General features: G+C 43.6%; 1 protein-coding gene across 3 annotated transcripts in view; it reads left to right on the plus strand.

Moving 5' to 3' along the window:
• Positions 1 to 17,094, plus strand: part of KIAA0753 (KIAA0753 ortholog) — a 55,952-nt gene that overhangs the window by 23,901 nt on the left and 14,957 nt on the right. For 2 of the 3 annotated variants that reach the window (XM_047759364.1, XM_047759365.1), the window contains exons 8-15: positions 3,936 to 4,171; positions 5,991 to 6,157; positions 7,950 to 8,069; positions 9,093 to 9,182; positions 9,635 to 9,724; positions 11,536 to 11,614; positions 12,916 to 12,999; positions 15,989 to 16,174. In XM_047759364.1, coding sequence (XP_047615320.1) covers positions 3,936 to 4,171; positions 5,991 to 6,157; positions 7,950 to 8,069; positions 9,093 to 9,182; positions 9,635 to 9,724; positions 11,536 to 11,614; positions 12,916 to 12,999; positions 15,989 to 16,174 — 1,052 coding nt within the window. Of the gene's footprint in view, positions 1 to 3,935; positions 4,172 to 5,990; positions 6,158 to 7,949; positions 8,070 to 9,092; positions 9,183 to 9,634; positions 9,725 to 11,535; positions 11,615 to 12,915; positions 13,000 to 15,988; positions 16,180 to 17,094 lie in introns of all 3 variants that reach the window. The other variant, XR_007132029.1, reaches the window with a different exon arrangement.

Raw genomic sequence — 17,094 nt, forward strand, 5'->3', positions numbered from 1 at the left:
CGTATTGTGTAGTGTAACATAATTTTTATGTGCACTGGGGAACCAAAAAAATTCGTGTGCCTCCCTTTATTGTGACATTTGCTTTATTGTGGTAGCCTGGAACCGACCTGCAGTGTCTCTCAGGTACGTCTATGCTCCTTATCCTGCGTGACTGACTTAATTGTTGTAAGTAAAAAATTAGATAATTCTTAGGAATTAGCTGAAGTGAGCAAGCTTCAGTTATCTGGAAAAATGTGTTTATCTGAACAGCCCCGTGATTCCTGACAGGGCAGAATGAATGGCCTCAGCCCTGGACTGAGAGTCAGAAGGTGTGACTCTGCTGCTTGTTCTCCTTGTGACCTTGAGTAAAACACTCACCTGTCATTTCCTCATCCGAAAAATTGCAGTCGTCTTTGCCCCTCCTGCTGTGTGTGTCATGCTGAGTCCCAAATGTGAATGTGAATTACTTTAGAAATTGAAAATGGGCTGTTGTATGAAAGGGGAGAAGGTTGGAAACTGGAAATGGGTACAGATGTAAGAGATGATGGTACCGTCAGTGTGATTATCATCATTGAAACTGAGGTGTGATTATAGTTACAGCCACTTGGCAAGTTTAATGCGGTTGCTCATGGGGAAGGATGTGGTAGCCCTCCTATTTTTATTTATTTTATTTGTATTCTTGTCTTTGTGATCTGGATTTCAGAAGGTTGCAGTTTCTGTTTTAGAGCTCGATGTACTTAAGTCCTCCATTCTGACTTCCTCAGGTCTCCTCTTCCTCACCCCAACCCCGAAAAGTCATAGGGAGCCATTTGGGTTTCACCCCTCTTTGCCCTTATCAGTTGGGACATACGCGTGAGTCTGATTTGATCTTGTGATTTATGTAATGGTTTGCTGGCGCATTTCTTTAGCAGCTTCTGAAATGGTCTTGCCATGGTTGATTGCATTAGTGTAACTTGTCAGATGTAAGGCCCTAGCAGTAGGGCCCTCGAACTCAGCTGCCCCTGGAACTTCTGCTGCATTTGCATGTTGATTTATGCAAATCATAACCAAAAAGGCATCAGGATCTAGAGGTCAGTTGCCTTGCCGTATGTAAACTTGGGGGTAAATAAATAGATTATAGACTGAGGATTTATGCCGTATGTAAACTTGGGGGTTAATAAATAGATTATAGACTGAGGATTTAGTCTAAACATTCTTTCCTTCCAATTTATGTATCCTTGCTGTGTAACTTCCATGGCTTTGGAAAGTATCAGATTAAAAACATGATGCAAGGGGAATCCGGCCCCTGGCCTGTTGCTGTTAAAGTGGTCTAAATAAATGTAGTTTTCCTTTTATAATGAACTATTTTTTTTGTCTTTTTTTTTTTTTTTTTTTTTTTGCCATTTCTAGGGCCATACTCGCAGCATATGGAGGTTCCCAGGCTAGAGGTCCAATTGGAGCTGTAGCTGCTGGCCTACACCACAGCCACAGCAACACGGGATCTGAGCTGCATCTGCAACCTATACCACAGCTCATGGCAACGCCGGCTCTCCAATCCACTGAGCGAGGCCAGGGATCGAACTGCAACCTCATGGTTCCTAGTCGGATTCGTTCACCACTGAGCCACGATGAGAACTCCCTATAATGAACTATGTAAAACGTGTAGAAAAAGAATGAAAATAGTTATGTGTCTGCATATCCATTACCCAGATTATACAAATTTTAGTATTTTTGCTTTGTTTGCTTCAGAATTTTTTTTTAGAAACATGACAGCTACAAGCTGAAGTCACTTTTTTACTTCTCTCCCCATTCTACTCCCCTCCCTCAGCAGAGGTTACTGTTGTTATTAAGATATGGACCTGCCCTGTTTTTATGCTTATGCTGCGTATGTATCTATCCATAAACAATATAAGATACTATTTCATATGCTGTGCATTTCACATTCATGAGATCTTATAGATGGATTAATCTGCTGTTCGCTTCCCCCTCCTTTGGGTTTGTAAGACTTGTTCATATTGATACATTAATTCTAATTTATGAATTTAACTGCTGTATAGGTTTCCCTTGTATGAATGTAACATAGTTTGTTCTCAGTTCTTAGAGATGGACATTTGGGTTGTTTCCACTTTTTTGCTGTCTGTGGAATGTCTGTGCTCCTGTCTTCCCGGGTGCACGTGTAGGTTCCTCTAGGCTCGGAGTGAACCTGTTGGGTGGAACTGTGGGCAAATCTTCAAGGAGCTGGGCCTGTTTACTCCTGCACCAGTAGCTCAGATTGTTTTTCTCCATCCTTGTTTATACTTAATATTGTCACATTAAAAATTTCCCCCTAATCTCATGGGTGTGAAATGGTACCTCATTGTTTTAATTTAGATTTTTCTGACTACTAGTGATACCTTTTCATGTTTTTATTGATAGTTCAGATATTCTCTCTAGATTGCCATTTTTTTAAATCTTCTGCCTGTTTCTTTTTTAGATTGTTTCTCTTACAGATTCGTAGGCGTTCTTTATATATTCCAGAAATTAAGCCTGTGTTAATTATATGTATTACAAAGATCTTGTCTGTGACTTGATGGTGTTTTTTTTTTTTTTTGTCAAAAGAAAGTTGTAGTTTAGTGTAATTAAATATGTTCATATTACATTCAACTTGAAGAAAGCCTTTTCTGTCCTGATATCATAATCATATTCTCCTCTGTTTTCTGCTAAAAGCTTTACAGTTTTCCTTTCACATTTAGGTCTTCATTCTGTTTAGAATTTAAGTGTTCAGTGTGAAGCAAGAATCCTGTTTTATTTTGTTACCTATGGATACTAATGATTTCAGCACTATTTATTGAACAGTCCAGTTCATGCTCACTGATTTGTCATGCTGCCTTTGTCACAGCCAGACTGCCTCATTGGTTTCTGCCTGTTCCTGCCTCACTCCCACACTGCCTTAATTATTTCAGCTTTATCATGAACACTTTATCTCTGGGAGAATGACTCCCACCCCTGCCCTACTCCTCACTTTGTTGCTGTTCTTCAGAATTATTTGGGCTGTCTTGGGAGTTTACCCTTCCTAAGAGTTTTAGAATCAGCCTGTTTAGATCCACACACACAAAAAAATTGGGATTTTAGTTGACTATGCATTTGAAATTATAGATCACTTTGGAGAGAATTGATATCTTAACAGCATTTTTTTCATTCATGAAAATGGTCAATTCAGATTTTCTTTCATGTCCTTTAAAAATACCTTTGAATTTTTTTGGAAAAGTCTTGTACATCTTTCATTAGATTTCTTCCTAAGTGCCTTATGACCAATGTTAATGGGATATTTTTCTTTTACATTTTCTCTAATTTTTTTGATATATAGGAATGATATTAATTTTTGTCTGTTCTTCTTTTATCCAAAAAACCTTGCTGAACCCCCTTCTCAGTTGTAATTTCTTATCCGTAGATTCTCTTGAATTTTTTTCTTCGTAGAGAACGTCTCATCTTTAAAGAAAGATGGTTTTATTTTCTTTCCCATTGCAGACTGAATGTCTTGTGTGGAGTTTAGACGTTATTCTCTATCACATTGAAGGTTTTGAGAAGTGACATTTGAATTGTATAGGAAATAATGATGGTAGCCAGGAGAAGGTGGGATTAAAGATAAAGAAGGGATCTGTTAGAAGATGCTGTTACCATGGTCAGAGGATATTGCACACCTAACCTCGGCTAGTGCAGAATGAAGGGGGGAGCAGGATAAGTGCAGCAATATTTTAGAATTAGGATCCGAGGGACTGGGTGAACAAGTTGATGCGGGAGGTGAGATCCAGGGAGTCAGCCATGGCAAGTAGGTTTCTGCTTGTAGAACTGCAGCAAGAGTCCTAGGATCGGGAGCAACTTTGGCAGCAAAACACCTCAATTTTTAACAGGGTATCGTGAGCTTATCTGTCTCTAGATAATCATTCTCACTTGATTTGAGTGGTTTGCCTGTGTGTCCTTCTGAAATCTCCTTGTAGATAAGCATCACCCTGATGATGCAGAGCTTCCGGTGACCCCAAGGTTGGAGAAGGAGCTTGATGTATTAGATGCGGAAATCCTTCCGGAAGAAGCCTCATCCATTCTAGACCAAAACACAAGCTTCAAAGAGGCACTAGCCCTGCCAAAAACAAGAGCAGTGAAAAAGAAGCTTGTGACTGAGAACGTGCCACCATTTAGGAAGAAAGATACTCTGGCAGCGGCAAGACTACAACAAGTATGAAATCACTCCTCTTTTTTTTTTTTGGCCCATTTGTATTAACCTGACATCATCCAAGGTCACACAGACCAGTAAGCGGCGGAGCCAGGATTTGAGTGCCGGGGCTCTTGAGTCCAACTACCTAACTAACGTAAGCTGATTTAGCTTAGTTGCAGGTTGTTTTTATTTTTTAATTAAAAAATAGCAAGTTTTGGAGTTCCCATCGTGGCGCAGTGGTTAATGAATCCGACTAGGAACCATGAGGTTGCGGGTTCGATCCCTGGCCTTGCTCAGTGGGTTAACGATCCGGCGTTGCCGTGAGCTGTGCTGTAGGTTGCAGACGCGGCTCTGATCCCGCGTTGCTGTGGCTCTGGCGTAGGTCAGTGGCTACAGCTCCGATTCCACCCCTAGCCTGGGAATCTCCATATGCCTCGGGAGCGGCCTAAGAAATAGCAAAAAGACAAAAACAAAACAAACAAACAAAAAAAAAATAGCAAGTTTTAATGTTGCTAGGACAAGGCATTCTCTCTTTTCTTGGTTCAGTAAGAGCCTAGCTAATTTGATACCAAGGACTCGATTGGGCAGGCTATTTTATTTTATTTTTTATTAATTAATTAATTAATTTATTTATTTATTTGTATGTGTGTCTTTTGAGGGCCACACCTGCAGCACATGGAGGTTCCCAGGCTAGGGTCTAATTGGAGCTGTTGCTGCCGGCCGACGCCAGAACCACAGCAACGCCAGATCCAAGCCATGTCTGCGACTCTACACCACAACTCACAGAAATGCCAGATCCTTAACTTACTGATCAAGGCCAGGGATTGAACCCGCAACCTCATGGTTCCTAGTCAGATTCATTTCCACTGCGCCACAACAGGAACTTCGGCAGGCTATTTTAAAATTCAGGGTTTTTTTCTGCTTCTGATTTGGAAATGTGAAATTTGAGGATATTAAGATTTGGTTTCTGCTTAAGATAAATATTGATAAATAACAAGCACTGGGTAGCATAAGGCATCTTAGGTCAGTACTTTTCCAATATGGCTTTAGGAGCCAGCGGGCTTGAAAGGACATTACATGTTCAGCTTCTGTTTAAAATTTAACCTAAGGCCCTACCAGTGGAGAATGGGCCACAAGACCACCTCCTAGTCTAGATACCTTTAATGTAGTCACTCACATTGATGACGCTGCCCAGAGGCTTCTGTAGCAAACCCACATATTGTCAGGTGATCCCACAAAAAGGATCCTGGCAGTTACTTACCAGTTACAGATAGATTATGGATTAAGACCAAATCTTTAGTCTTTTCCAAACAAACTCTTAAGGGGGGCGGGGTCATGGGGACGTCAGGATTGGGCCTTGTGCCCCTGTGTGAGACAGCTTGTTCTCTGCAGCATTTGGCAGAGATCATTCTGCTTAGCTGGCATGTGCCTTTCTGCTTTCATCCTCAGACTCCTCTTGTGGTAGCCCTTTTAATCTTCTAGAAATTTGCGAAGACACCATCTCCCATTTTACAGACAAGAAATCTAAAATTTAGAAATGTTTTTTTTCTAAGGATGTTGTACAGTTTACGTTTTTTGTTTAGTTAGGAAAAAATATAAATGTTTATACAGATGGAAAAGCCGGGATTCCAGTTTTACACCTCCACCCCTGTCCTACAACCAGGGTTGTTTCAGTGAAATGTGTACCCTTCCCAAATTTCTGTAAGGTGTTTCCCACCCAGGTTTTTGCTGAACGGATGCATGACTAGCATGGGGACATTTAAAGCTTCAGTGAGCCAGAGGTTAAAACCAGTTTCTTCGATACCCGTTTGGCTTTCTAATTCATACTTATCTCTTACAGGGACTCCACAAAGCTGAAAAAAGTAGACCCACCCAATCTTACAGCAAAAGCAGGTTGCAGCGGACAACGGTCTCATCCAGATTAAAGATGAACCAACAGCCTGTGAAAAACCACAGGGCTCCCTTGATACCTCCAAATCCCACATCCCCACCGGCCTCTCCTAAATGGTAGGTGAAAATTCCATTTGGAATGTGATTTTATTTTTCCTCCACAGATCAAAGGTGACCTATTCCTTAGAGCAAATAAAACAGCAGCCTTAGTTCCCATTAAGTAGAAAAGCTTATTTGGATGCATGATATATGAGACGTTTCTGCTAGAAGCCTGCTGGCTCCTTTTCCCTCCCTGACTATGAACAGAGTGACCTCCCAAGGGTCACCCCAGCACCCTGGTGACATGTTCACCATGTGGTGGATGGATCAGGGGCTTCCTTTCACTTGTCTCTTCACTCAGTAGATTCCAGTTGCTTGAGGCCAGAAACTGTGCCTTCCTTAAATCTGAATGTACAGTGCCTGATGCTTAGTAAATCTTTGCTGAGTAAATAAATATTTAAAAGTAATCCTAATTCCAAGTCAAGAGACTATGAATTATAAAATCTCATAGGTCAGTGTCAAATGTCCTGACCACAGGGGACAGTTGGGCTGATGTTACAGCCTTGTCACCTTGCTCATAGCAGGTGGAGAATGAGGGCCTGCAAGTCCATGGGACCAGGGAGAAGGCATTGTCCTTCGGGGGCAGCCAGTCCGGGTAGGAGGAAGTAGTCTTTGGGGAATTGACTAAAAGTAAAGGGGAGCTTGTGTGCCATGGGACAGGATTCTCAAAAGCACAGAGGAAAGGACCAGGAGGTGGGACAGTAAAAGGAAAGCAGCAGAAAGCAGTAACGTGAAGAGGAGAACGAGCGAGAAGATAGGTGACTTGAAGTGTCCAGCTTTGCAGAGGCGACCAGGAGACAGGGTGAGAAGTCTGGGGAGATGGAGTTCCCAGAGGACTCTGAATGGTTCTGAACGGATGGTTGTGCTTATCCATCAACTCCCGCTTTAAAGTTGAGGACAGTGTCTAGAGAATCTAACGTCTTCCTTACATAGCAGCGCTGGGCCCTAAAATCAGCTTTTTTTTTTTTTTTTTTTGCCTTTTTGCCTTTTTGCCTTTTCTAGGGCTGCACCTGCGGCATATGGAGGTTCCCAGGCTAGGGGTCTAATCGGAGCTGTAGCTGCCAAGCCTACACCAGAGCCATAGCAATGCGGGATCCAAGCCGAGTCTGCAACCTACACCACAGCTCACAGCAACGCTGGATCCTTAACCCACTGAGTGAGGCCAGGGATCGAATCCGCAACCTCGTGGTTCTTCGTCGGATTTGTTAACCACCGAGCCACAGCGGGAACTCCTAAAATCAGCTGTTCTCCTCTCATAATGTAGCACTTTTTTTGCTTTATTTCTCTGTTCTCAATTCTGTACTTTTTTATATGTGCTAGTACAGAGATATGAATTCAGCTGGTAAGCTCATAAAAACAGCAGTCGGGTGGAGTTTATATTGCAGATCAAATATGGACTGTTTTCTAGAATGTGCATGTGGTGGGGTGGGAGGAGGCTTCTGGGCTCAAAGTGCTGTATTAGGCCTGGTAAAGGCACAAAGTTGCTATGTTATCTGGGATAGAATTAGTGACCCAAATCTATATATTATAGCAGAGTTGTGTTGAAGTTCACCCATTATTCTGTAATTGACAATTGTTTTTTTCATTTAAAATAGTGACTGGTTTTATGAGGCAAAAGAGGACTTCTCCCCTTTGACACTGAGGCTGAAGTGTGGAGGACCTCACTGCTTCACGTTCAGCTTCCAGGGTGGGGCCCTGTCTTGCAGATCACCATTAATTTAATGCTCTTCTCTTCTCTGAGCTGGCATTCTGATGACTCATAGGATGTGAAGTGAATGATTACAAAGGTATAGCTTTCCATTTTTTGCAGTGCTGCCTGGCTAAAGGTGAAATCTAGCCCCACAGATGCCACAAAAGAACAGTCTCTCCAGCCAGAAGATGCTCCAGAGGAAAGCCAGCTGAGAGGTGCTGTCGCGCACGAAGCAGCGAGGTTCGTGCTGGTGTTTGTCAAATCTTGGAAAAGTAAAGGGCCCCTTTCACTGGATTCTAAAGTGAATTCTTTTCTTTCCTGTGTTATAAAGTTGGTTATTTAAAATGGAAATTACTGTCAACTTATGCAGCTTAGACAGTAAATCCCTCTTTTATTCTTTATTTAATTCATTCAAAATGGATGTACATGTCTGTTGTCTAGCCGTTGCTTGTTTTGTATACGGAACAGTTGTGAGCCGTACGGCTACCTTTGGGTGGGGGGTGGGCAGAAAAGATACAACTCCAGCCCCTGCTTATTTACAGTCAGTGGGGAGGACATGCCACCAAGTATAATTTAAGATGGAACCTGGTGTGTCCCCCGAGACCTGAAGGGGTAAGAGCTGAGAGAGTTCAGAAGGGGGACAGGATACCTCTGCATAGATTTAGGCTTCATGGAGGGAGGTGGAAAATCAATTAGGACTTGAGGAGTGGGCTTTAAATAGGGGGTGATGAGGTGAGGCCATTCCATGACAAGAGAGCAGTGAAAATGCTCTGCATTCATTTGGCTAGAGTTGTTCTAGGAGTTATGGGAAGGCCAGGGTGGAGGTGGCCCTTTGACAGCTATTCACATATCCTAAACTGAAAGCCTCAAGCCCTTCCAATGCAGTCAGGTTGCTCTGAGTTAGCTTTTTCTTTCTGTTTCAATTTGACTTCACTCTGCCTTTAGGGCCCTCCTGGGAGCCCATTGCTTTTTTGAGCTGGAAGATACAGCAGCAGCTTTGTCTTACAGCTAAGCAAGGAGTCGTAATTGCCAAGATGGCTAGTTTTCTGGACAGTATTCGTGGGTAGTTTTTTGTCGCTCTGCACACCACGTAGGAGTGTGCTTGCGGGTAAATATCTTTATACATGGAACCAGCTTTACTGGTCCAGAGGCTGTGTTACCTCCTGAGTCTTTAATGGAGCCAAGATCGACGCTCTGGGGGATCCTGACTCCTGGTGGGTTTCTATGGTAATGACACCCTGACTCTTTTGTGCTGTCTGCTAGACTCGCTTGGCTTGATGTGGAAACTTCCAAGAGATTGAAGGCGTTAGAAGAATTAAAAGATGAAGAAATGGACAGAATGCAAAAACAGAGGTAACCATCTGGGAGAGAGAAAGACAAAGCAGGCCTGTAATACATCACCTAGCTTTTTTTTTTTTTTTTTTTTCTCCGCTTCTTAGGGCTGCACCTTCAGCATATGGAGGTTCCTAGGCTAGGGTCATGGCAACACTGGATCCTTAACCCACTGATCGAGGCCAGGGACTGAGCGAGGCCAGGGATTGAACCCATATCCTCATGGATACTAGTCGGATTTGTTTCCACTGAGCCACAACGAGAACTCCTACACCACCTAGCTGTTTTCATAATACACTGAGATTGTTCAGTGGTGTTGTCACACTTCTCGTGTTTATTGGCCGTCTCCTTGCCTGAAGTAGTACTTTGAAGTCACCTAAGCAGCCAGCAGCGGAACCCAGACCGGAGCCCCAGGGAGGGAGTCCTGGCTGGTTTGAGAGGAGTTGGGGTGACTCTTTGGTACTATCCTCTAGGCTCGATTGGCTGGACGCTGAAACTTCCAGAAGAACAAAGGAATTGAATGAACTCAAAAGTGAAGAAGTAGATAGGCTTCACAAACTGAGGTATGTCTTTGCTTCTGAGGAAGAGGTCGGTGAACGCTCGCCTGTTCTAAGTGGTCTCCATTGTTTCACCACCAACCTGGACCGTTTGGGCCTAACCTCTCTAAAGTGCCTGTTGCAATGTGTCTCTTCAAGTCTTTTGCCCATTATTATTATTTTTTTTAATTGTTGATTTTTAGGAGTTTTAAAAAATACTTTCTGGACTTTAGACCCTTGTCAGAATGTGTACAGCAAGTATTTTCCCCCAGTGCTATGGCTTGCCTGTGTATTCTCTTAATGGTATCTTTTGATGACTAGAAAGAAGATTTAATTTTTTTTTGTCTTTTTGCCTTTTCTAGGGCCGCTCCTGCAGCATATGGAGGTTCCCAGGCTAGGGGTCTAATCAGAGCTGTAGCCACAGCCACAGCAATGTGGGATCGGAGCCGCGTCTGCTACCTACACTGCAGCTCACGGCAACACCAGATCCTTAACCCACTGAGCAAGGCCAGGGATCGAACTCACAACCTCATGGTTCCTAGTCGGATTCGTTAACCACTGTGCCACGACGGGAACTTCAAGAAGATTTAAATTTTGATTAAGGTCAACTTACCAATTGTTCCATTTTACAGTTAGTCTTTTTTTGTGAACTAAGTAATCATTGCCAGCGCTAAAGTCTCAAAGCTAGTCTCTGTTCTCTTCTAAATGCTTAACAGTTTTAGTTTTCTCAGTCTGTGGTCCATTTTGAATTAATTTCTCTTTATGAGATGCTGATCAATATTCATTGTTTTCCTAACGGGTATCTGGCTCTTCTGGCTCCTCTGATGAAAGGATGATGGACCTTGAGCTTTACCCTAGGGCCACCTGGGTGGACTGTTTGCTAGGACCCTCCCAGGGGTCTTTAGGTCTTTCCTTTGGGATGGGTCAAACCCAGAGATCCCACAGAAGAGTCTTACCTTCTGCCCGGAAAGTAAGGACTCAGGTGCTGGTGTCCTAGGAGCTGGGTTGGGCTGAAAGGCTGTGAGGCTTTCCACTCAGCATTCATCACGCATGCGCAAGTCCCTTCTTCTCAGTGGGGCACCTGTGGTCTCTGGTCCAGAGGCCCCTCCAGAGAATGAGCAGGCCGACTTCTCTCAGAGCTGGAGGGAGGCAGGGTCCAGATGTGGAAGGAGGGAGCGGGACCCAGGGATCTAACTTCTCGAACACCATGTGACCCTTGTCCTCTGTATTTAAGCCCCTCCTCCCAGCTCACCCCAGGCCTAGGTGTACCTGGCGCTGCAGTCCTGTGCCTCTTTGGGCAGCAGCACAAATTGTGTAGCTCTCAGGCTTTCCCGTTACCAGCCAGTTCAGCTTTCTCAGATCCCTAAGTTACTTACCACTTTTGTCCTTCTCTTTACAGCACCATTTTCCCCCCTTGATTTGTGAGTTTAAATCTAATTCTATTATTGTAGGGTTTCAGAGAGAATAAAATTAGTTTTATTCGTTCAGTCTTTTGCCCTCTTAAGTTGTTTAAAGCCCATTATTCTTTCAAAATGGGCTCAGAGCCTAATACACGTATTCAGATGTTATCTCAGCGCTTGTCCTTAGAGTAGGGTTCAGGACTAATGGTGTTGCATCACCTGGAGCGTGCTGGAAATGCAGAATCTCAGGCCCCCTCAAACCAGCCGAACCAGAATCTGCTTTTATCATGATCCCCAGAGATTGTATGGCCATGAAAATGAGAGAGGCCCCGTGGTGTGGGTAGTCATGGATTTCCCTGCACATGGGTGGTAAGTAAATGTGCACGAGAGGGTATTTTCTTGCTTTGGATTTTACTTTTCAATCTCATTTCCCAATAGTGTTTCTGCCACCCAGTTAGCGGACAAAGTGGAGAAGGCAGTCCTGGAGCGTTTGAAGCCTCTCTTGGTCAAGGCCCAGGTAATGAGTTCATCCCACGTGCTTGCCTTTTGGAAGTTCTCGAATAGGAGCTGCTCCAGAGGTCACGCTGACCCTTTGTGAGGCTGAGCGACTGTCCAGCAGTTGCCCTGTGCTCTGTGGTATGGGCACAAAGGGGCAGGGAGCCCTTTTGGGCACCCACCCCACTGATGTGTCTGCCATTGCGGGTGAGGGGTAAAGATGGGGGGAGACAGGGAGTGTACCACTTTTGGGAAAGGTGAGATTTTTAGTTCGGGGAATGAGTTTCAATTGCAATTTCTGTTCTTTCTTTTTTTTTTTTTTTTTTTTCCTAGGGCCACACCCACGGCATGTGGAGGTTCCCAGGCTAGGGGTCGAATTGGTGCTATAGCCGCCGGTCTACACCAGGGCCATAGAAACTCAGGATCTGAGCTGCGTCTGTGACCTACACCACAGCTCACGGCAACGCTGGATCCTTAACCCACTGAGCAAGGCCAGGAATCAAACCCGCAACCTCATGGTTCCTAGTCGGATTCGTTAACCACTGAGCCACGACGGGAACGCCCAATTTCCATTCTTAATCAAATGGATCTCTCAGTGATGTTAGTGTTCCGTTCGTCGCTTCCACACTAATCCTGCACTCGCTCACTTCAGTGATTTGGAATGATTAGTTCAATTTTCCCAGAGGAGAGAGATGTTAGAACAACTTCTGCTCACATGCCAGTACTTTCTTTGAGATGATATTTAGGGCGTCACCAGTAGGTGTGCCATTCTCCTCTAAGTGGCGAGCTGGATTCTATGGCCAGATCTTATAGAGCTGCCCTGTAAATGGAAGCATTTGTTTGTGTGACAAGACGAGGCCACAGATGAGGACTGTAATCTTAAGTGGAGTGAACGACATTCTGGGTCCCTAAAGAGGCCACTGAACTTCTGTATCTCTTGGTCTTAGAAATGTTAGGTTATCATTAGACTCCATGGATATCTCAGGACTGTAGAACTGAGAGGGCTCTCGGAGGCCCCATTGTCTAACTCCTTATTTTATCATTGAGGAAACTGGAACAGAGAGGTTGAGTAATTGCCTAAAAACACACAGCTACTCCGACTATGTTTACAAAGTTGAAGGAAGAACAGGGGCAGAGAGCCAAGCTCAGCACATGGTATTTATTTTCATGAAAACAAAGTGCTTTGAATTGCCCCAAAAAGCCTAATATAGCCAAAGCTGATGAACAGTTCCACACGGAAGTTATTCTGGGAGCAGAATTCATTTGTACTAACATGGGTTGTAAATTTTCATAATTCATGAGCGTGCTTGTCTCTTTTAATAGAGAGTCAATTCTTCTCTGGAAGCAGATTCTCATTTGAAGAATCAGCCATCAGTAAACGCAGCGACAGCCCGGCCTGCCGAGGAGGTGCGTGTTGTGAGGGGCTGGCATTCAGGGCTGATGCTGGTATTATTGCACGATAATGTCTTCCGTTATAAGGAAAAGCGATAGGCAGATTACTCTGCAAACGCTAGACTGTCCTACTCCAGAGTGGAGGTTATTTTTCATATTTGGCATGTTAATTTTTGTGGCACGTGTTTAATGTTATGACTTGGATGAGCCTTGCAAACAGCTCACAGACATTTTTTGTCAGCAGCTTTTCTCTTTCTTCCTGATGACCGAATGCGGGTACACTGCGTGACCCTGAATGTGGACGGCCTGCAGCTGAAGAATGGCTGCCCTCATTTCCTCTCATTCAGCCTCCTTTTGCTCATTACTGGCCTAATTTCCTTTATACTGAGGGCCGTCAGTTTATTGTTAGGCAAGCATATTTGAGTGCCTAATAAGGACCGGTATCTGGCCTGGCAGAGAGAAAAGGTGGCCCGGGAAGAAAAGATAACATTTGAGAAAAGTGAAAACACAGCATGTGGTGCCCCCCCCCCCCCCCCCCGCCCCCTGCGCTTCCTCCAGAGGACTATGCGTTCAGCATCAGCGGGAATGTTCCTGCCCCGCGTGGGCTTGGGGCTGTGGAGGGAGGCGCAGCCTGCATCCAGTGGATCTTGAGGAGCTGGAGAGAAGTTAGCCCTGTCCATGCTCAGAGCCAGTAAAGGGCAGCGCAGGTGAGATTTCAGAGTCAGAAGGAAGTTGGAGTGAAGCTCCACCAGCCCAACAACCTCAGGAACAGGAAGAAAGTCGATTTTGAGAGTGTATACTATTCTGATTATTAAACAATTGTTTGGCTTTGGCATATTTCCATAATTTTTGCGATTGTAATTTTATTGTACCAGTGTTTTGTGACTGAATTTCATGTGAGACAAGGCCTCTGAGACTGGAAGCTGAAAGCCTACGTGTAGCTCTGCAGACCAGGCGTGCTATGGCTTAGTGTTTTACATAAGCATAGCCACCAAATTATGCTTTTTTCCCCTGGCCAGTTAATGCGATTAACGTCTAATCTAGGGAGGCAACTCCATATGGCATTTCAGTGTGAAAGAAAAATGAAGTGATAATAAATGCTGTCAGTGAAGTAGACATGTTTGAATATTACTAGGAATGATCAGCCTTGTATATAAGAATCATTCTGTAGGCATTAATTGGTCTTTAATACAAATTATTGAGAAAGCGAAGTAGCTCTATCCCATATTTAGTATTTTGGGCTGCTGTTAAATATCAGCATCATTGCAAAGAGTTTCCCAGGCAGTATCATCAAGAGTCAGTATTTGTAGAAGTTCCCTCATGGCCTCAGCGGATTAAAGATCCAGCGTTTTCACTGCTATGGCTCTGGTTACAGCTATGGCGCAGGTTTGATCCCTGGCCCAGGAGCTTGAGCATGTCAGGGAACTTGAGCGGCCAAAAAAAGAGACAGTGTTTATAAATAACTGAATAAAAACGAACCCAGTGATGTTGGCATGATGAAGTAAAGAGAGTTATTTTGCTGTGTTAACATATAAAAGAGCCGTGGGACCTTGAACACAAATTCTCAGAATTCTCACCTCTAAAATGGAGACATTTGCTGCTCTGTACAAGTAAAATACAGCTCTCAGTACATTTACTTACAGAGGAAATGATCTCTGATACCAGGAAAACGTTCTTAGAAGGCATATAGATTTCTCTTGCTGCTATTGTCATTAATTGAACTTGCATTTCAAATAATTTTTCCAAAGTGTATGAGGTTTTTTTTTAAATTAAAAGTTATACACGCACAAGGCTAAAAATTCAGAAAATTCAGAGAGTATAATATAAACACCTAAACCTCTCCCTCCTACCCCCCGCATAAATGGAAACTGTACGCTCTTCTGTACCCAGCTTCTTTCTTTATAATATATTTTGGTAGTCTTTCCATATCAGCACACTGGGGACCTTCCTTATCTTATAGTATTCTTGATATTCCAGTCTTTATTAAAAATGAAAAATATTATACGTACAAATACACACACATCTTTCTTAACTAGACCTTTATTATTGGTTTGTCGCGTATTTTTGGTAATTTTATTGTATTGGTTATTAACTGACTTTTATTTCTTTAATTTTGATTAAGCTTGGGCATTCTTCATATGCTGATTGGGCATTGATATATTTTCTTCTGTGAACCTTTAAAAGGTTTTTAAAGTTACTATGGTAGACATCGTTCATTTGTCTTACTTTGTGCCACATTCTAAGTTTCTGACATGCAAGTGCTCATGTAATCCTTACAACTCGGAAATGTAAGATTATTATTTCCACGTTGCACACCAGAGAACTGAGGCCCAGAGAGGCTGAGTAAACTTGCCCACGCTTGCAGCCGTGTGTCAGTGGGCAGAACCAGGATTTAGTTCCAGAAATGTCTCATTCCAGAGCCTGAGAAGATCTTGTCCCCAGCAGACATTCTTTGTAAAAGCTTCTTTTGGAGCAGACTCTAGACACATATTACAATCAAAAGAAGTACATACAACGCATGTGAAAATGCCTTTCGCAAGCTCTAAATGCGAGTGTAAAGAACACAAGGTCAAGAAAGGCCAGTAAAGCTCTTCCAGGTTAAAGGTAGAAAGTTTCAAGCAAAGATAAGAATCATGAACTTCGTGATGTCATGAACAGATGTTTCTACAAAGCCCTGAACAGAAAGAGAACACAGTAGGTACGCCCTCTGGAGTACATGACACGTGCAATATTGGACGTTCTAAGCGTAGCGCAAGGAAGGTATTTGCTTTACCAAGTGGTAAAGCAGGTGGGAATGATAATTTCCATGGGCAATAGTGGTATATAACTTAATTGATGCTGTGTTTAAATAGCTGGGAGAAATTCTTGCTGTTTACCCACTTAGGGGAGGTTAGACTTAGCGTCGAGGTTCTGCTCGTTGGGTCACTACGTTTACTGTGATCAACCTTCATTTTAGGCTGTTTTTTTTTTGTGTTGCCTTTGCATCCCTTCCCTTGTTTTGTAGGCTCCAGCTATTGATTGTGGACCCAGTAACATTCGTCAGCTGGATGACTTTTTGGACGATACTGCTCATGAGCTCTGGGCTGTGACTCACTCTAAGATCTTGGAGTCTGACACCTTGGCCACCTTGGGGGACAGCAGGGACAGCCCGTATCTGGAGACCATGATGCTCCGAATGGAGGAAATGGAAGTAAGGTCGGGGCTGCCAGCTCTGCTCGGCCGGTGGGGGCTGCCTTCTGCTGAGCACAGCTCCGTCTCGTGCTTCTGAGGCTTAGAACTTTAGAGCCACCTGGTCCGGGGTTTAAATCCCAACTGGACCACCAGCCAAGGGAATGGCTTTGGTAAAGTCGCTTACCCTCTCTAATAAGTAGGGTGTATTTAAGGATCAAAGGAGATATGAAGCGTCAACATACTATGTGACATGTGACTCATCATTGACGTGAGAGACGAAAACCCCTGGACCAGAGCCCAGTCCCACAAATGGGACCATCAGCTTCTGAATCCCTCAGCTTCTAAATGCTGCTCCGTTGTCTCCTCTGTCCTGCTAGCTCCTGATCCCGGCACATCACAGATAACTCTACCTTCTTTAATTCCCATGATACTGCTTTAGAATGCTTTTTCAGAAAATTTTAGACTTCAGACATTACCCACACCAACTCCTGGATTGTTCTGAGCAGGAAATTGAGCCACAATAAGGGAGTAAGTGATACGGCCAAGGTCATAAAAAAAATTCCCGCCGGAGCTGGGATGAGAATCCAGGTCTCCTGACTCCTGCTTCAGTATTTTTTTTTTTGTTAACTCCACTGTGATTAAATCTCATTTTGGCTTAGCTGCTAGGTAGAAACACTGTAGGTTTAGTTGGTTTGTGAAGATTTTAAAATGTGTAGTGTATCCTAGTCTTATAACTGATTCCCCCCTTCGTGGGGATAACTGTCTAGACCCAAAATGTCCAAATTGGTAGTCTCTAGCCACCGGTGGCCATTTAAATATAAATTAATTAAGATTAAATATGTTACATTTCAGGTGGTCAACAGCTAGTAGCTAGTGTATTGGAAACGGCAAAAATAGAACATTTCCGTCATAGCAAGTTCTAGTGGGCAGTGCTGGTCT

The sequence above is a fragment of the Phacochoerus africanus genome, chromosome 14 (genome assembly GCF_016906955.1).
Source record: "Phacochoerus africanus isolate WHEZ1 chromosome 14, ROS_Pafr_v1, whole genome shotgun sequence".
NCBI classification, from domain to species: Eukaryota; Metazoa; Chordata; class Mammalia; order Artiodactyla; family Suidae; genus Phacochoerus; species Phacochoerus africanus.